We start from the raw sequence: 18,395 nt of genomic DNA on the forward strand, positions 1-18,395 counted from the left end.
CATGCGAAAAAAAATGCAGTTACTTTTTTTTTCTTGTCATTTGCTGATAGAGCCTAGTTACATGACTTAGGCTGCACACATACTGGGACAAAGAAGTATGATGTACAAGAATTGTGATTAGGAAGAAAAAATTGCATGGTTTAGAGGAAGAGATGTTTGTGCATAGTGAAGGAAGAGGAGGTTAGAGAGAAAATGGACAAGAAGGGTTCTGAAGGGTAAAGATGCGGCGGTGATGATCCCTCCACACAAACTATTCTTTTTTTAAAGAGGGAGAAAAAAATGACTAATCAGCACAGATAGAAGTTACAGGCAAAAACAAATTTATTTGTTTGAGTCATGCACCTTGTAGAGTTGCCTCTCTCTCCTTTGTCTCATTCCTCGAGTATGTGAGATACAGTCAAATCCTGTTTTAACGAATACCGTTATAGCGAAAATCTTGTTTTAATGAACACTTTTCTAATCCCCCAAATAAGTTTGCATAGGAATAATGCTAGGTAACCTAGAATTCCTTTGTAATGAAATTTCGTTTTAACGAAGTGATTCCTCCGGTCTCTTGGCTTTTGTTGTAACAGGATTTGACTGTAAAAAAGTAATGTGACTGTTTCCGTCGAGTTCAACTTTCCCAAGGCTATGACTATTCCTCTTCTCAACGATGATCAATTGCCTATTTCCTCAATGCCTGTACAAAATTCAAATCCAGATACTAGGATCTGTTTACACAGTCACCATTCCCTGTAAGCTGTGAGCATGCAAGACCACACAAAGTAAAAGTGGCTCTGTGTATGTAAAATCCCAAAATTTGCCATTGATGATTATGGCAAATTACCTTGCCTCATACAGAGAAAAGAATTCCTTGCACATAAAATAAAAATTATGGGAAGCATTGCTATACATATACAAGAAATATATATCCCAAAAATTTGCATAGCCTGAGGGCCATAGCGTGTAAGGCCTTCATGCGTGTGAAGTATTACATGCCTGAATCAATATTTTATAGGCTAGTGTCAGGTCAGGCTGTTGTGCCCCCCCCCCCCCCCGGCTTTTGAAAATACACAAAAAATGGTATATATATATATATATACACACAAATATATATATATACATACATTGAGTACATACGCTTTGCGTCCCCCCCCCCTCCCTCCGGAAAAAGTTTAAATGAGGTGCATTGTTGAAAATAGTACATGCCCGATCAAAGTTTTTAGGCTCCTCTGGCATGTCAAGCAATAGATTTATCCATCTCCTGTTGCTATGGCCTACAGGATACCTCTTCTACAATTTATTTTGAGAAAAACTGAATTTATTTGACTAGCCTGTATCTTCATCTAAGTAACTAATAATTTTCACCCTAATTGTGTAAATAAATGTGAACACCTTACCATCTCCCATTTACTTATTACTGTAATGTCACACAATAAGTTTAAAAAAATTAAATGAAAATTTGTTCAACTAATTCATTGAAATTATTCAAAATTTCTGGAAATATAGGAATTACTGATTCAAAGTGGTGATTTAAAAATTTTAAAAATCATTTGGTTTACATGTGATATGAGTTTGGAACATTCAGAAACTTTTTAATCACATCTTGTGATTATTACATGTAAAATAATTCCAAAATGTTAATATATAATATAAAATTGATATTTTTTCCCCTTTCTCAGTGCTCAAGCAGCAGGTCTGTTGTGTGAGGAAGCCGGAAATTATATGGACAATGTGAAATATTGTGGATACTGCCACAATCATTATCAGAAGCTAGTAAGAACTCGCATCAAGTATTCTTATGTAAGATAAGAAATGGTTTGCTATAAATTTTTTTTCCTTAATTCAAGTGAAAATTTCACTTTTTCAACTATATTTTATTTATGCACATATTTAGATTTATTTTTCCTCTGTAATTTACTTCTAACCTGTCACTACATCTCTTAGAAATGTATTTGGAATGATCAAATGAAACCTGTTCATTAATAATAAGTGAAAAGTGTATTGAGGCAGAATTAAACAAAGCAGTGTGAAAGAATGTCAGAATATATTTTCGTTCATTAGAAGAAGTCATTGTAGAGGTATTCAGGGATATAGCCAACCTCTTGGAAGAGAACGGTTCATACTGTCTGCGAAGAACTTAGATTGTTACAAAGACACATTAGGCATAAAGCCATTAAGAATATGGGACCTAGCTTGCTTTTGCGTTGTGGGGTTTTGTTGTATGATAATGCTTGTTGTCATATTTGAATATTGTGTCAGGTACTTTAGCACAGTAGTTCTGCACAACCCATCTTATAGTCCCAATCTTGTCTCCAAGAGACTTGTGAGCAAGCATTTTGAATAAAAAAAATCATGCCACATGAAAATACATGTTTGCTGAGTTTCCTTGAGGCTACTGCACACTGCACTACATGAGACTGACCACTTAAATCAAATAACATCAGTGTAATGTGTATGCACTCTTATTCTTGATGGCTTTATGCAACTTTACCAATGCACCATTCTATAGGACCAACAAAATTCCTTCTTTACAGCTATTATTAGCCTTCTTCTTAAGAGTTTAGATATGTGTCTGAATGCCAGTTTTGACTTTTTCTAACTAACATAAATGTAGTCTGGCTTACTCATTGATTGTTCAGTTCAATCTGTCAAACAGTTCAATTCTATAAACACCTTTTTTTGCCTTAATAAGTTGACTTGAATGGGTTCCATTTGATTGGCTCTAATATTATACTACAAATATTAACTCACAAAAAAAATTTCCTGTTTTTCGTAAAAATTTATATCTGGTATATATATTCGAATCAAGTAACATTCAGTGATGAAAGCTCATGTAGCGTGACCAATAATTTCCCCTTTCCCTCCTTTTTTATAATGGTTTCTGTCGATTGTGGCATTAACTGAGAAATTTGACATTTATATTTTTTGCTTTTGAAAAAAAATGTCAGAGGTTTCACATTAAGCATTAATAATGGTTCTAAAAACAAAATGAAATATATTTTCGAACGAGTGCTAGGTACTATTTTTTATCTTTACATTCTTTTTTTCCCTAGGGGTGCGGTGAAAAAATTATTGAGAAACTAAGGGTGCGTTGGACAGAAAAACATTGGAAACCTCTGGTATAGGCCAAACTTTGAATATACTGAAATCCTTTGAATATATATAAATTTTGGTGTAATTTTATTGGCAAATGTTGAAAATTAGAAATTTCTTGTTAGTTGTCTAAAATTGACTCAGCCAGCAGTTAGTGTGAAAGCAGTAGTTATATATGGGTACATACATTTAAAGTTCTTCTATTTTGAGCTTTCTACAGTTGCAACTATTTATCTGAAAGGTAAAAAAAATTCTGACATACTTTAATGGAAAGATTGGGAAGAACAAACGTTTAAACGAAAAGTTAATTCCATCGTTTATCACTGGAGGGTGTTCTCTTATATGAATATTAACGCACATGTTAATTTTTGCAGCGAGGTGACCCATTTGTTGAGGTTTTGTGGTTGGGTATCTAAACATCTTTCCAGTAGAACCTCATTTCTTCATGAATAAATATGGCATCCCATTTACAAGAACATCATGCTTTGCTCATGAAACTCTCTTATGGAAACAGTGATTCCACACTAGAAGTGTGGCACGATTTTCAGTCTTGGAAGGGCCTTTAAACATTCTGCTTACCTTTTCATTAAGAGATTCCCAAAATTTAATATCTATCTGATGGATAGTCATGGCTGTAGATAGCTCAAACCAGAGAACTTTAATTATAGACACCCTGTGTATAACTAATCAGTTTGTTACAAAATTTAACGGATAATCAATTTCAGAAGTTATAATTTTTTCCCTGTGAAATTTTGTGATATCAAATACACATTAGTCGAACCATTTCATGAAAACATTTTCAAATACATGTCATGAAAATTTTGTCGTGCTGTTGGTAAATTGGGAAGAAATTTATTAATTGTGGATGAGGGAATCAGTTCAGTGTAAAAAAAAAAAATAGGGGTTGTGTAAATAAAAAACGAAACATCCTTGTGCTAAGAAAGCTTTTGCTTTTTCTGACTTGAAATTTTTTCTGTCAAAATTACTCTCTAGTATTTATGAAAATATTTAATCATTTGTTTTTGATCAATTGTGTGCTTCAAGCTTTAAAAAAAATTGGTCTTATTTGAAGTCAAACAATTGTGTTTCAATGTGAACTTCAAAACTCACTTTTTCTCACACTATTGTGCAGTGTAAATTTTATTAGACATTCATCCTTTGCTGTGATAGTACAAATACAAATACAATGCCACAACAGGCGAAATGCCCAACGGGGTGGCTGATAAAAAGATGCCCATAAAAATATGGATGTCATATATTTCAAAAATACAGCAACCCAATTAAAAATGCAGTTAACACAAATTATAAACAATATATACACATGATAAAATATTATACAACGCCCATAAAGAATAATTATGGTTGTCTTATTCTAAGATTGGATAGCTTCTCGATTTACCCCAACATGTTTATCGTATTTCTTTTTAAACGTGTCAATTGTGTTACAATTTACTACCTCCGGGGGTAAGCTATTCCATTTATTAACAACCCTATTACAGAAAAATTCCCTGCGACACCATAACCTTGTATTGTCCCTCACCAATCGATATGATGCTCTATATCAGAACTTCGTAAACTAGAATCTGAATTTTTCTTCAAATAAGTTAAAGTTGCGATACCAAGGGATCAACATATCCATTGTTTTTATGTGAGGTTTTTGTGATACTGGCTTCTCATATGCAGGACTGCTTGATATAGTTCATTTTGTTTACATTGTTTCTTTTTCCAGCCTTGACACTTTCATTTTTAGGGTATACTCGCTAAATATTCCAACACAACTTATTTTCTTTGAGTGCAAAACAATTGCGATTTGTCCTACAGTGATAGACTAGAAGATGAATGAGGCTGAGAAAATTTTATTTTTATTGCTTAACTTTTTAACGGCCGATGTTCCATAAATGGAACATAATTTTTATTTTATATTTTTGCAAATAAAAACTAATTCAAACATTTCTGGGGTTTTACATATATAGAAGAGAATTCAAAGTATTTTTTAGATAATTTTGGAAACTTCACATTAATATGAACATTTAACATAATTGTGAATTTGATATATATATATATATATATATATATATATATTTTTTTTTTTTTTTTTTTTTTTTTTTTGCATTTCGATTAACATTTGCCAAAGTTTCAATTTTCAAGTAAATTTAAAATTATTTCGTGTGTGTTTACTACAGCATTATATCAATCGATGTAAATCAATCAGTTTCTTTGTATTGTTACGCATGAACATGCTATGTGCATTCAAAAATGCACTTCGCATTTATGGAAAATTAGTTTTTTATCAACCTTGAAAGCATTAGTCTTTCAAGACAGTAGGATTCACTGCCGGTATCTGATGTGTGTTGAGCTTCTTCGATGTTGTTGTTTGGACATTTATTTATTTTAAGTTATCATGTGCAGAGGGGCAAATTCTGTTTAAGAATAGATTCTGAGCAAAAGAATGAGCTGTTTGGGTTGAATTGTGTTTAGGTGGTTTTTTTTTTATTTTTTCCCACACTCTTTCGAATGGTAGACTAGTTAATTAAACTGAAATATATGCCAGTTATCCTCTGTTGAACCTGGATCATAGATGAAAAAGCATTTTCAAAAATAATTTGGTGACAACAGCTCCAGCGGAATGCTGGATAAATTTTGTGGTGATGAAAGTTAATGGACCCGGTAGCCCAGGTCGATAAGATACTCGCCTGAAGTACCAAAGATGTTTACAGAAATCACGAGTTTGATGCCCGGTTCGTCCCTGTCAGAAACTTTCTTGACACAGGTACAACAGAAATGGCGACATGACCACAATGAATGAATGAACGCCAGGGTCTCTGCCACCGGACTTATCCTGTTGCCGAGATCTCTTCCAGCCCAGCTTCGTGGCAGAGTCTGGAACAAAGTGAGTGCACCTAACAGTCTGAGTGTGTAGCTAGTGTTGTGTATGATATTTCAGTGCTGCCATCTATACTTCAAATTGTGAGTGAAGTGTAATGATTGAATATTTATAACGTTGTAGGCCTGTTGCTCTCTGTGGCAAGACTTTTTAACGGGGAGATCGGCTCGCATCCCGACAGGACCACAGAAAAAGATTTCTACTGCAGGGAGTCCCACATCAAGGGGTTAGCACACCAACTTCTCAATAAGTATGAAACAGGGCTGCCGTTCGGAATCAACAATAAGTTCCAGGTCTCAGTCTAATTAGCCCTCCGTGAAAATGACCAAAGTGCAACAAAAATGATCAAATGAAAATAAATTATTAAAACCTCCTGAAGGCTGTTCTTCAAGATGGGATTCAAAGGAGATTACAAATCCGATGATTCAGTGCATAAAATTAATTTTTCTGTGCTGTGTTGGCGGTTGTGGTGCATTAAACTATCACATTTGTGATCCATTTGTTTATATGAAAAGATAGTCATATGCTCACAAAAGCGAAATAGAAGTACCACTGTGTCTCAAATCTTGAAAAATATAATCAAGAAATGGATGGTGTTGATGTGATATGCAAACAGCTTGGAAGTTAAATAGTGGTAGAAGTTGTTCAGCAATGCTTTTAACATGCTATTCATGTCATGTTGGGTTATACATAATGAAGTACGAGAAACAGGTTGGGTGTGAAAATTTTTTAATTTAGAATTTCAAATAAAGTTATAAGTCCTCTACAAATAGAAGAGAATTTGTGTGAATATCCATACAAAGCCTTACTGTAACTGGAATAGATGTCAGCTCACTTGATAGACATTATATTCTGTCTGCAATGTAAGGATGGTGTGCTATTCACCAAAAAAAGCATTGAGTATGTTAGCTAAGTGAAAAATAAGTTAATCGAGAGTGTTCCCATATTATCATGAACATTAGAAATGAATCATGAATTATCAGTAAATATTTCTTTTTAGGATAAATAATATAGGTACGTGTTTTTTGAATTGTTGGCATAAAGTGCAAAATTATTTATTATACACTATCTACCAATAAGTATTTGGACACCTATGCAAATGACGATATCTGCGGTCCTGAGATACGTCACGCCCTCCGCCAGTATATATAGTGTAGGAAACAACATCGCATTAGTCGCATGCAAGATGCCGCGCAGTTCGGAGCTCTCTGATTTCGAGAAAGGTATAATTATTGGGTATCACAAAAATGACCGATCCTTAAGGGACATATCTAGCGAGCTGAAGTACCCAAAATCGACAGTGGCCTATGTGATTAAGAAGTGGAAGGTGAGCTGTGATTGTCGGAATTTGCCCCAAGTCGGCAGACCAACGAAACTGGGAGATAGAGACCGACGAGTGCTGTCCAGAGAAATTTGGAAGAACCGCACCCAACTGATGGCCCTCATCCGCGAGGTGTTTCAACAGGCATCCGGGAGTATTGTTTCAATGAATACCATCCGTAAGGAAGCACATCTGATTGGTTTTCCATGGTCGTGCTGCTGCCCATAAGCCTTTGATCACAAAGTCCAACCGCGTTGCTCGGTTAATGTGGTGCAAAGCACATCGAAATTGGACCGTAGATCAGTGGAAACGGGTTCTTTGGAGCGACGAATCAAGGTTCACCCTCTACCATTCGGATGGCAGGGTCTGGGTCTGGCGTCTGCCTGGAGAGCGTCTCCTGCCAGAATGCATTGTGCCAACAGTCAAGTTCGGCGGAGGTGGAATTATGGTCTGGGGAGTGTTTCTCCTGGTATGGACTGTGACCCTTGGTCCCCATTCATGGTAAGCTCAACACCGATTGCTACTGCGCTATTTTGGATGACAATGTGCTTCCTACGTTGTGGCAGTTTTACGGGGTGGACCCCTGTTACTTCCAGGACGACAATGCCAGCTGTCATACTGCGAGGTTAACCAAGGCTTGGTATGGTGCCAATGGGGTTCATCGAATGGACTGGCCTGCCCAGACCTGAACCCTACCGAGAACCTCTGGGACGAGTTGGATTGCCGAATTAAGGGGTGCCCTACTCGTCCAAAATCGGTGAAGGAACTGACATGTCTTCTCCAAGCCGAGTGGAACGCCACTAGCCGTCACACAAGGACTTGGGGAAAGTATGCCCCGGACGGTTCACACTGTAATTGCCTCTCGTGGAGGCTCTACCAACTATTGATTTTGAATAAAGTTAGTTTTTCTTTTCTATCACAGGTGTCCAAATACTTATTGGTAGATAGTGTATATAATGATACTCCAGAAATATCATCATACAAGTATAACTTATAGGTAGCACCAGTTTCTGCTTTCACCTTTCTCCAAGTGCCAATGTTCCATTTATTGAGCAACGTAGGAAACAAAAACATTTTTTCTTGAAATTTAAAATTGGATCTTTGAATAGGCATGTAAAAAACCCAGAATCCCAAATTTCAGAACAAAATGTAACTCTGTTGATAGTTCGGCGTTTAAGCAGTCAAGTCAACTTTTTTCAAACTTTTATCACCTGTGACTCCCTGACTCTAGTCAATAGTTATCCATGGCTCCCCAGAAAAGTTTAACAAAGAACCACTTCAAAGCACCAATGAAGTACATGTCAATATCACCAGCTCACCATGATGCACATTTTGAGAACTTCTAGCTTAGGCTAGATATATAGGCTCTTGTTAAAATCATTTTTCCTTGAGGTTCTGATATGTTTATTTAGTTTCATTCATTTGTCAACATTTTCATTTTATCTGTTTTTATGAAGACAGTCTTCCTAAAATTTATGAAGTGCAGTAGAATTTTGCTAATGAGAACCAATTATTAAGGAGATCTGCTCAGAGTAGTAAATATTTCTCTTTAATTTTGTTTAACCATAAGAGTCAATAAGACTTGGTGCCTATCTTTCAACCTCAGAAATACAACATGTAATGAATGTACTCTGTAAAACCTGAGCAAAGAATGCATTGGAAGATTTGCCTTGATGCAATGGCATGCTTCTGGGGTCATTGGTGTATGGCGAGTCCAATGGAAAGCCTTCTATGACACCAATTGTGAGAGTCTTATACTTGACTCAAATGCATTGATTCGCCCAGGAGTCAGTGATATGACTAATGTGGTCCTTGCTTATAGAAGTAAATCTTTTCTCTCCCCCTCTTTTTTCCCCTTTAAGTTGTTGGGATTAAACAAGTTTATGGATCAGCCTTGTCACAGTCCATATGGTATACCACAAATAAATGAATATATAATGGATGGCTTGATGAATTGTAAAAAAAGTTCAGGTGCCAGCTCAGTATTTTAGGGGTAAAGAATTTTTTTTAAAAGATAATCCAAAATATTTTTTTTACTTTTCGGGGACTTGGTGATCCCTCTTCCCAAGTTAGGAGGTCCCAAAACTTCTATTAAATGATCATGCATAGAAAATTTTGGTTCCCATCCCATTTTTTTTAGTCACCATATCTACCTGGTGCCTGGTATTTTTCAAGCCTTGATATAATGTACAACTAAGTCAAGAAAAACCAGATTTCTCATATTCAACTGCCTCCTTTGAAATTTACATGTCCTAATTTCAACTGAATTTTTGATGGGTCATTTGCATAAAAATTCATTATTTTGATATTGAACTTTTCAGTGAAACCATTATGTTGATTCTTTTGTTCTTGCAGAAGAAAGTCAGTAGCATCAAGACTATTCCAGCTTTCAAGCCCATTCCCGCAGACAATGCAACACCAGAACCTAGTCCAGAGAAATGTTCTCCTCGTTCAGAAGCAAAAGAGAAGAAAAGTAGTCGTTCTGAAAAGAAGTCCAAGCAACAGTCATCTGCTTCTGCTGCTAGTGCTGCCTCTTCATCATCATCTTCATCATCCTCGACATCCACAGTCGCTTCTAAGGATAGTAGTAGTACCATGCCACCTTTATCGTCCATCGAACCTGTGCATCACAGTGACAGCAACAGCAGCACCAGCACTCTGAGCAGCATAAGTGGGTCGAACAGCATCGAGTGTGGGAAACTGACTGAAAACAGCCATTCCACAAAAAACACAATCAATAGCAACAAATTCAACACTGCCAGTTTCAAAGAGATTAGTTCGAACTCAAGTCCGAGTCTTTTTATAAGTGAACCAAAAGTGAAGAAGAAGAAAAACAGCAACGCTGTAAGCAAAAGCCATAGTTCATCCGAATTGGAAAAGAGTGAAACTACAGTTGTTGCTGTGGACAATAAGAGCTCATCTAAAGCTTCCAGTTCCTCGCTGACGTTCAGCGGCATATATGAGAGTTTTCTCACTGGTGACTGTTCCAAGAAAACTTCTCCAGATGTGATCATAAAAACTGAACAAGCAGAAGGTGCAAAAAGGTCTCGAACTTCTTCAGAGGGCAATGAGAAAAAAAAGTCAAAGCGTTCAAAGTTAGTACTTTTGATTTTATATTTCTATTAAAATAAGTCTCAGTATCACAAAAAATTAATGTATTGATTTTGTATTTGGAAAAAACCTCTGTTTGCCACATTTCAAAAATACAGCAGAACTTTGATTTAACCAAGCCTTTATCAACTGGTGTACATAGCCAGACCAAGGTTAACCAGAGTCACAATATCTGGCTGTAGAAAGCCCATTGGGAAATGACAAACTTTACCTACATCTGATCAGGAAATTGAGTGAGAGGCTGAATGCCATGTATCATATATTAGATCAGTCAACCCCAAGGTCCCCCCCTCACCCTCCATAATTCCTTGTATCTCTGCCTATGAAAATATGAAAAGTATAGATGAGTTGTATTGTATAATTGGGAACAGAATTTGTTGACATATAAATAGGCCTACGGTAGCTTCTCTTGTGAATGAGGGTAGTGAGTCTTGAAGCAGAATAAAACTGATATCAAAACTGATTGCAGAACAATCTAAGGAAGATTCTAAAATAAGAAAATATGAAAATAAGAAAAAGGAAATCTGTGCAGAAAACTTTTCTGTGGGTATTTTTACTGTAGTAATTTCAGTTATCTGAGAAGGCCTGGTGCAGAACAATACTAGACGTTCTGTTGTTGTTTTTTTTTTTTTTTTTTTTTTTTTTTTTTGGGGGGGGGGGGTAATAAGGAAAAATATTTGTTAAAAAAAGTGTCACCATGCCAGTGAATATTCAAATAACTGGCATAAAGTTTATGAGAGAGCTTATTCGACACATGAAGCTTTGAACGTCAGCTAAAATTTTGAGTTAGCAAAGGTTGACATCCTCAAGTGGGAGTAAAATGAACAAGTTAGTCTTCCTTATGCAGAGTTGCCGACTGCTACGAATTGTTCATAGTTTCTACGGACAGCCACACTTAATTATGGAGCTACAAGAGATACTCACAAAACTATGGAAATTCTTTTTTCTGTAAATTTTATATTTTCCTTTCTTTTTTTCCCCCAAAAAACTGGGTCTCTTGGGTTTCTTGCTGTATTTTACTTATTTTCGTTATTTGTTTTGAAATCTCGTTGATCTTTACCGTAACGATAAATTCTTATATACGTGCCCGCACGTGGCTCCTCGGGTGGCGGGGCGGACCGTTAGGGGGGTTGCAGGGAGGGCGGGAATGGGTGTTGGCGGTCGGGTGGCTTCGTGCGTGGTCGGGAGTGGCACGTCGGTTGGGGCCCTTGTTGCGAGGCGTCCGTGTTTTTCTTGGTGGGGGTGGTGTCGCCGTCCTGTGGCGGGTTCTCTCTCGTGTCCGCAGTGGAGGGTCGGGGTCTCCCTTCGCGGGGCGTTGTAGGCCATGCCGGCAGGGCTGAGGGGGGATTGTGTCCGCAGTGATGGGCCCTGGGTTTGGGTGTGGGGGTGTGGTTGTGCTGCTTGGGGGTTGGCGGGATGTTGGTCCCAGCCAGCTTTCCGGTTTGAGTTTTTTTCCATCTGTGGTCGCCCACGATCAATGAGCTTATATCACAAAAGCAACAGAGCCTGGGCGTGCTCGGTTCTATACTATACGTGCAAGAGAAGACAAACTTGGACTTGAAGGGGTCTGTGATCAAATTTAGCCTTCCAGCGGGCACCCATATGTAGGAAATAGGTGCTCTCCTTTCCTCTGCCTATCTCCTACATATGTGCAGTTACTGGAAGGTTAGAGACAATGACAAGCTTAAGATCCACACTGACATTAAAGCATGATAAGACAAATAAAAAGTATCTAATATCAGACTACAAAAAATATGAAAAGTATGAGGATTATGCGAAATTCCTCTTCTAGAAGGGCCTGGTGTTGGTTCTACATATCTGGTAAGTGGTTTTGGACCTACCTAATGCACTGCCCAAACGTAAAAAATTATTTTCACGGTAAAAATCACCCTACGCTGTGGGCTAAAAATAGATTTTGAGTAGTTCAGCACAGCAAGTGTGGGTCCGGGTTCATTTGCACAGATTGAACCCGCAGGACTTGTTATGGAGAGGATATTTTGCCATAGGTGCTCTAATACAAAGAAAACAGGAGTCAGGTTGCCAGTCGTCCATATATATACAACCCACGAGGACGTGTGCAGAGTGAGATTGTGTCAGGGTGTAGCTTTTCTCACATCTTTTGTGCGACATAATATGATACAGAAATTATAAAAAGAACATTGCAAAAATAATGATACTTCACTTTCACTTAGAGAATTGCAAGTTAATTTTATTCATTCGTGGCAGGGTTGTTTGGTTTAAACGACATTGTTTTTTTTAAAAACCCAGTTTGGTGTTTTTCAAAAAATCAAATAAAAGTGGCTTCAATATCATTTTTTCCTTGAAAAATATCATATTGGTTTATTATTAGCCAAAATTTTTCATTTTTATCACATTTTATATTCTCTGGGTACATTCTGATGGTATATCTTTAAATGGCATAAGATGGTATAAGGGTTTTTTTTCAAAAAGTCTCATAAAAGTGGCCTGAATATATATTTTTTTTTTCATATGAAATATCTTAGTTATTTAAAGTTATATACAGAAGCCAAAATTTCTCATTCTTACCGCATTTTCTAACCTTTGGCTACATTCTGATGCTCTATATCTTAAGCAAATTCATGAATAAGGATTGCATCACACATCTAAATGTAGTGGTGTATTATCTCACAGGGTTTCTTTTTCCCTTCACAAAGAAGCAGCAACAGTAGTGACACCATCATGCTAGGGGCAGGTGGTCCTATAATCCAATAAAGACACCAGCTGTCCCTAAAGGACAAAGACTAGTGTACTAGTAGTTACACTACCTCACAGGCATTTTAATTTTTTTTTCCCCCATAAGAAGTAGCACATCTCACACTGTATATCACCCAGCCTTAATATTCAACAGGGTTTTTTTTATACTTTCACATTGTTAAGCCCAATTAATCAAGGTTCTACTGTATAGTAGTAACAGATTTATGAAAAATAATCAGCTATATACAGGATGATTAAAGTTCTGATTCCAAAACTATACAATAAGTACTGGTCAGAATGACTTGAAAATTTGCATGGATACTCCTGAAGCAGTGGAAATTTATTTCGCAAAAGAAAAAAGTGCAAGTAGTGCAAAATGTGCAAGTAGATGATGCTGTACTTGGCCAGCAGTATAATCTATTTTGTGCAACCACATCATTTCAGCACTTCCACAGCATCAATGTGTGAATAGAACAACTTCTACCAAATGCACATTGCAATACCAGCAAAGCAGCTGCTGAAGACCCATTTTGACAATAACAGGATGCATCTTAACCCTTGCAACTTCTGGCTGTGGGGGGAGGGGGCACTTCAAAATGTTGTGAAGCCATTGGTGAATTGCAATCTCCAGCGCATCCCCATATATGTTAGAAGTTCCTCAGGAATATTAACGTGCGAGCGTGTTTGGTTTAATAAAGGTGAATTGCAAGCACATCCACATCATGACCATAGCATACTCTAATCTGTTGTTGAACAAGAATTTTTGTGCTTTCACCTCATAGCCAGAACACGGTGGAGAACATATTTAACATTTCTTGAGTAAGTTGTCGTTATTTGTTCAATTACTTCGTTTTTTGTGATGTTTCCATTCCATGTGTAATGCTATAATTAAGTTATCATTTTGCCATGACTGGCTATCATTTCCATTCTGCAAGCAAATTTCGCAAGTGTTGGATGATGTCATTAATTTTACATTTTTAAGTATTTTTTTGCCCTTCACCAAATAAAATTCCATTTTTTCAGAAATATTCATGTCAATTTTCAAGTCATTTTGACAATGGTTCTTTTTTTACAGCGTTTTGAAATCAGAACCTTAGTTATAATCACCGTGTATATAGTAAATCATCACTAATTAATATGCATTATTTATGCTTCGTTAAATGCATTATATTCACCTAATTTTTATTATAGTTTTTGCAAAATAGCTTCCTAATTAAGCATACTGAAAGTAACTAGAGAAAAATCATCTTTATATTATATGATTAATAATAGCATTAAAAGAATTTTTTCAAACACGAAGTAATCCATTGAGTTAAGCAAAAAATAATTAAATTGCAAAAGTTGGTTTTTGTTAAAATGTAGGAAATGCACATTTAGAAGGCTTGATGCTGAGGCCATATACACTGCTGGCCACCCAAATTGCAACACCAAGAAAGACAAGAGATATCGCAACAATATTTATTTTGTAGATAACATGTTGACCAAGCATCAAATGATTAAATTTATAGACTTCTGTGAAGTGTGGTTCCTGCCAAAATCAGTAGCCAGAGTAGCTGCCATTGTTGGAGATCACCGCTGCCACACGCCTCGGCATTGATTCAAAAAGACTTTGGACGTGTTCTTGGGGTACAGCAGACCAAGCAGCTTCCATGCGTTGCCAAAGTTGATCTGGTGTGGCAGCTGGGGATGTAATCTGGGTCAATCGTTGAGCAACCATGGACCACATGTTTTCTATCGGCAAAAGATCCGGAGAGCGAGCTGGCCAGGGAAGCAATTCAATCTGGCATTGACGAAGAACCTTTGGACAATGCGTGCCACGTGTGGTCGCGCATTATCCTGTTTTGAAATATGGCTGTGGGCAAGCCCTGAAGGTAAGGAAGGACAACTGGCTCCAACACCTCAGAGATGTAGCGCTGACTTTTTAAAGTACCGGCAATGCGTACTAGAGGAGTGCGAGAGTGATATCCAATACCGCCCCATACCATAATACCCGGTGCAGGACCAGTGTGGCGGTGCATAACGCAGCTGTTCAGCATCCTCTCTCCACGGTGTCTCCAGACTCGAATCCGACCATTGTGGTGTTGCAGACAGAAGCGTGACTCATCAGTAAAGACAATTTCATTCCATTGTGCCGTCCACATCCTTCTTTCATCGCACCATTGGCGGCGGAGACGTCTGTGGTTCTGCATCAAGGGTAGACGAAGCAATGGACGTCTTGCGGACAGACCACTCTGCTGTAAACGGCATCGAATGGTACGCGCAGACACTGGATGATGTGGTACAGACTGAATGTGCTGTGCTATGGTTCGTGATGTGGCTGAGCGATCCGTCACTGCCATACGCACAATACGCCTGTCATCACGTGAAGTGGTGCACTGAGGTGGATGCGATCGAACACGTCGGTCCGTCGTACCCTCCTGCATCCAACGATCACATATCCGCATTACAGTTGTTTGGTTTCGTCCAACACGACTACCGATTTCCCTGAAAGATAATCCACAATCTCGGTAGGCCAGCCGCTATCCTTCCTCTGTCGAACTCGGATACTTGATCAAAAGATGATCGCTGTTTTCTACGAGGCATAATTGATCTTTTTTTTTTGAGAAAACCACAAGAAAAACACAATTGGCGTACTTCAAATCGTCGAAATCTCCAAGCCTTAAATAGCACTTTGAAGTCGCGCCACAGGCGCACGTGATGTTCGTCTGCGCTGAAATTCTAATCATTTGCATATCTCACCTCCGCTAATGCATGTTGTAAATTTCATATTATTTGCATGCTTCCTTCAGGGTGTTGCATTTACGGTGGCTGGCAGTGTATTTGCAGACAATGGAATAACAACCGGAGATGTTCGATGTGCTCTTCTGGTGATTTCGAGGCTACCAGTATGTCATCAAAAAGCATATACAAATAGAAGTCCATGAGTGACCTTGTCAATAAACCTTTGTAATCCATTGAGTTAAGCAAAAAATAATTAAATTGCAAAAGTTGGTTTTTGTTATGTTATTTAATTACCGCTAATTAAATATGGGAATAGTGTTAATTACATAACTAAACTTTTTATTTTAATTAATTATTAGAAGTTTGAATGATTTTTCAGAAATTTTATATATTGTTTTTAATGTTAATACTATTTAAAACAAAAAACCAGTTTACACCAAAAAACCTGATTTAAACAAAAAAACCCCCGTTTTTTTACCAACCTTGATTCATGGTAATCCCTAATCGTGATGCAACTCAATCGATATATATAAAATTGATTTTCTGTCTGTGTGTGTGTGTGTATGTTCTCTATACAAATCTACAATTTTAGATCGATCGTCGCCAAATTTTGCATATATGCCAAATGGGACCCGACTTGAAAGATATGCTACTTTAAAATTTTGTCAGAGCAGGGCAAATGCCCCGAATGGGCAAAAGACCGTAGGGCAACAATGGTTTTTGGCCTCAACAATCACTTTCTGAACGTTTATTTTGGTTACAGTGGTTCCCTAGCAATGCGTTTAAGACGTGTATATGCCTTTACAATGGTTTGTCATTTCTTCAATGCTGTACGTATATGTATAATAGTTTATGACTTTATAATGGTTTGCCACTTTATTCAATCCTCCCAGTAATGAGAGCTTTTTGAATAGACACCATCATCAGCATCACTTTGAGGGTAAGGCAAAGGATGATCCCCCCCCCATAGAAATCAGTGTTAAAATTGCTGATTTTAATGTAGAAATGCGGAAATTTGGTGGGGTTTTTTCTGTCACATCAATAATTTTAAAAATTGTATTAAATACTCGATTTTTGAAATATTGAGTTCGCTTAGAGATATACGAAGCCCAGGAGATTAAATATGAAGTAATTAGCCGGACCTATATATATATACTTTTGAGTTGGATATCCATGCAATAACATTGATTTCAACTTTTTATTTATATCTTCTCGAGCATGAAAATTAATGTCTCCGTATTGTCTTTTAATATTCAACTGCATAAATTCACATATAGTTTAGGTTGCTTTAAAATTAATTATGGGCCCGTAAAAAGTTCATCGAAAAAATTCCACAGCTTTAATTAAGCATTTTTTGAAGTAGAAACAGGCAGAGATAGATAACTTGAAGTTCAAAGGGGAGAATCGAAATACCTAGCACCCTTTGGAAAAAGGAAAAAAAAAAAAATTTACGTTTCTTTAAATCTAGATTTGTTTCTTTCATGAGTCACGTAGGAAGTCGCCATATTGGTGAACTTGGACACGGTTTGCATGTCCCTCAAAGAAAGAGAAGAGAGAGATATCAGGTGATTCAAAAAAGCCTCATTGAAAAAAACCATGCAACGCCGGGTATTATAGCTAGTATAGAATATAATCGAACAAGGGCGCTCTCACAGTTACAATGATTCATACAGAAAAAAAAGTCACATAATAATCAGTATTAAAATTTGGTACACTCACCATCATCTCCATGAGAGGTCTTAATGATGATTTCTTTCACCCACGAGTCTTCATTAGGGGCCCTGAACCCGGGGTAGAAAGAGGAAGAGAGAGTTACAGCATACTCGATTGTGACAATGTTGGCCCACCAACTCGTAGAATCTCTCTGGCGAAAAGCCTTGTGTGTTCTCACACCAAGTCGGTGGAAAAGCTTGCTATTGGCTGAAAGCAAACGCCTGATATCTATCAAGGTTTTCATCGACTCAGAGGCAATTGTGATTGTGTTGTGCAACTTGTATGTACCTCAGTGCAAAACTGCATCGTAGAATTCCTGACGAGAGAAAAGAGAACTCACACATGTTGCTTTTAATGTATTTATGTGTGTAAGCGTGTGGCTTCCCCATGGGGAGGGAGAGCGAGAGAGAATGTTGGGTGCGATCATTTCATTTATCTTCATAAATTACTAAGAAACTCTGCGAGCTCTCAAAGTTGCTTGGGGAACAGACGGGAGCTCATGTGGCCTAAGCCACTAAGTTCCAGAGCCTATGAGGAGCTGTATTTAAATGAACATTCAATTGCAATTTTTAAAAAAATAAAAATACTGACATTTTTGAGAGATTTTTTTTATTATGTTGTCCCAACCCCTCCCATGGGAAAGCTGAACATTCATCACTACTGAGAGGCTTCATGCCGATGTTGGCATGTTTGCTTATATGTATTCAGCGAATAAAGAATTAAAATACTATTTTTAAGTATGCCATATTATCCCAAATGTTTTTTCAGGCAGCAAAATGTTTTTAATGCGCTCCTACCACCTGTCTCATGAGTTCCGAATCCCCCCTGTATGATTTCTAAGAATTTTGCATATTT

The 18,395-nt window shown here is 37.3% G+C and overlaps 1 protein-coding gene across 5 annotated transcripts in view; it reads left to right on the forward strand.

The window, feature by feature from the left end:
- LOC149066962 (uncharacterized) overlaps positions 1-18,395 on the forward strand; it is an 86,217-nt gene that overhangs the window by 23,792 nt on the left and 44,030 nt on the right. For 4 of the 5 annotated variants that reach the window (XM_089252925.1, XM_089252928.1, XM_089252930.1 and 1 more), the window contains exons 6-8: positions 1,662-1,782; positions 3,036-3,101; positions 9,636-10,375. In XM_089252925.1, the coding sequence (XP_089109051.1) occupies positions 1,662-1,782; positions 3,036-3,101; positions 9,636-10,375 (927 nt within the window). The remainder of the gene's footprint in view (positions 1-1,661; positions 1,783-3,035; positions 3,102-9,635; positions 10,376-18,395) is intronic. The other variant, XM_089252931.1, reaches the window with a different exon arrangement.

This window comes from Pholcus phalangioides, unplaced genomic scaffold (genome assembly GCF_987345545.1).
Source record: "Pholcus phalangioides strain wild (caught in Gottingen) unplaced genomic scaffold, Ppha-v1.0 ptg000031l_1, whole genome shotgun sequence".
NCBI lineage: Eukaryota > Metazoa > Arthropoda > Arachnida > Araneae > Pholcidae > Pholcus > Pholcus phalangioides.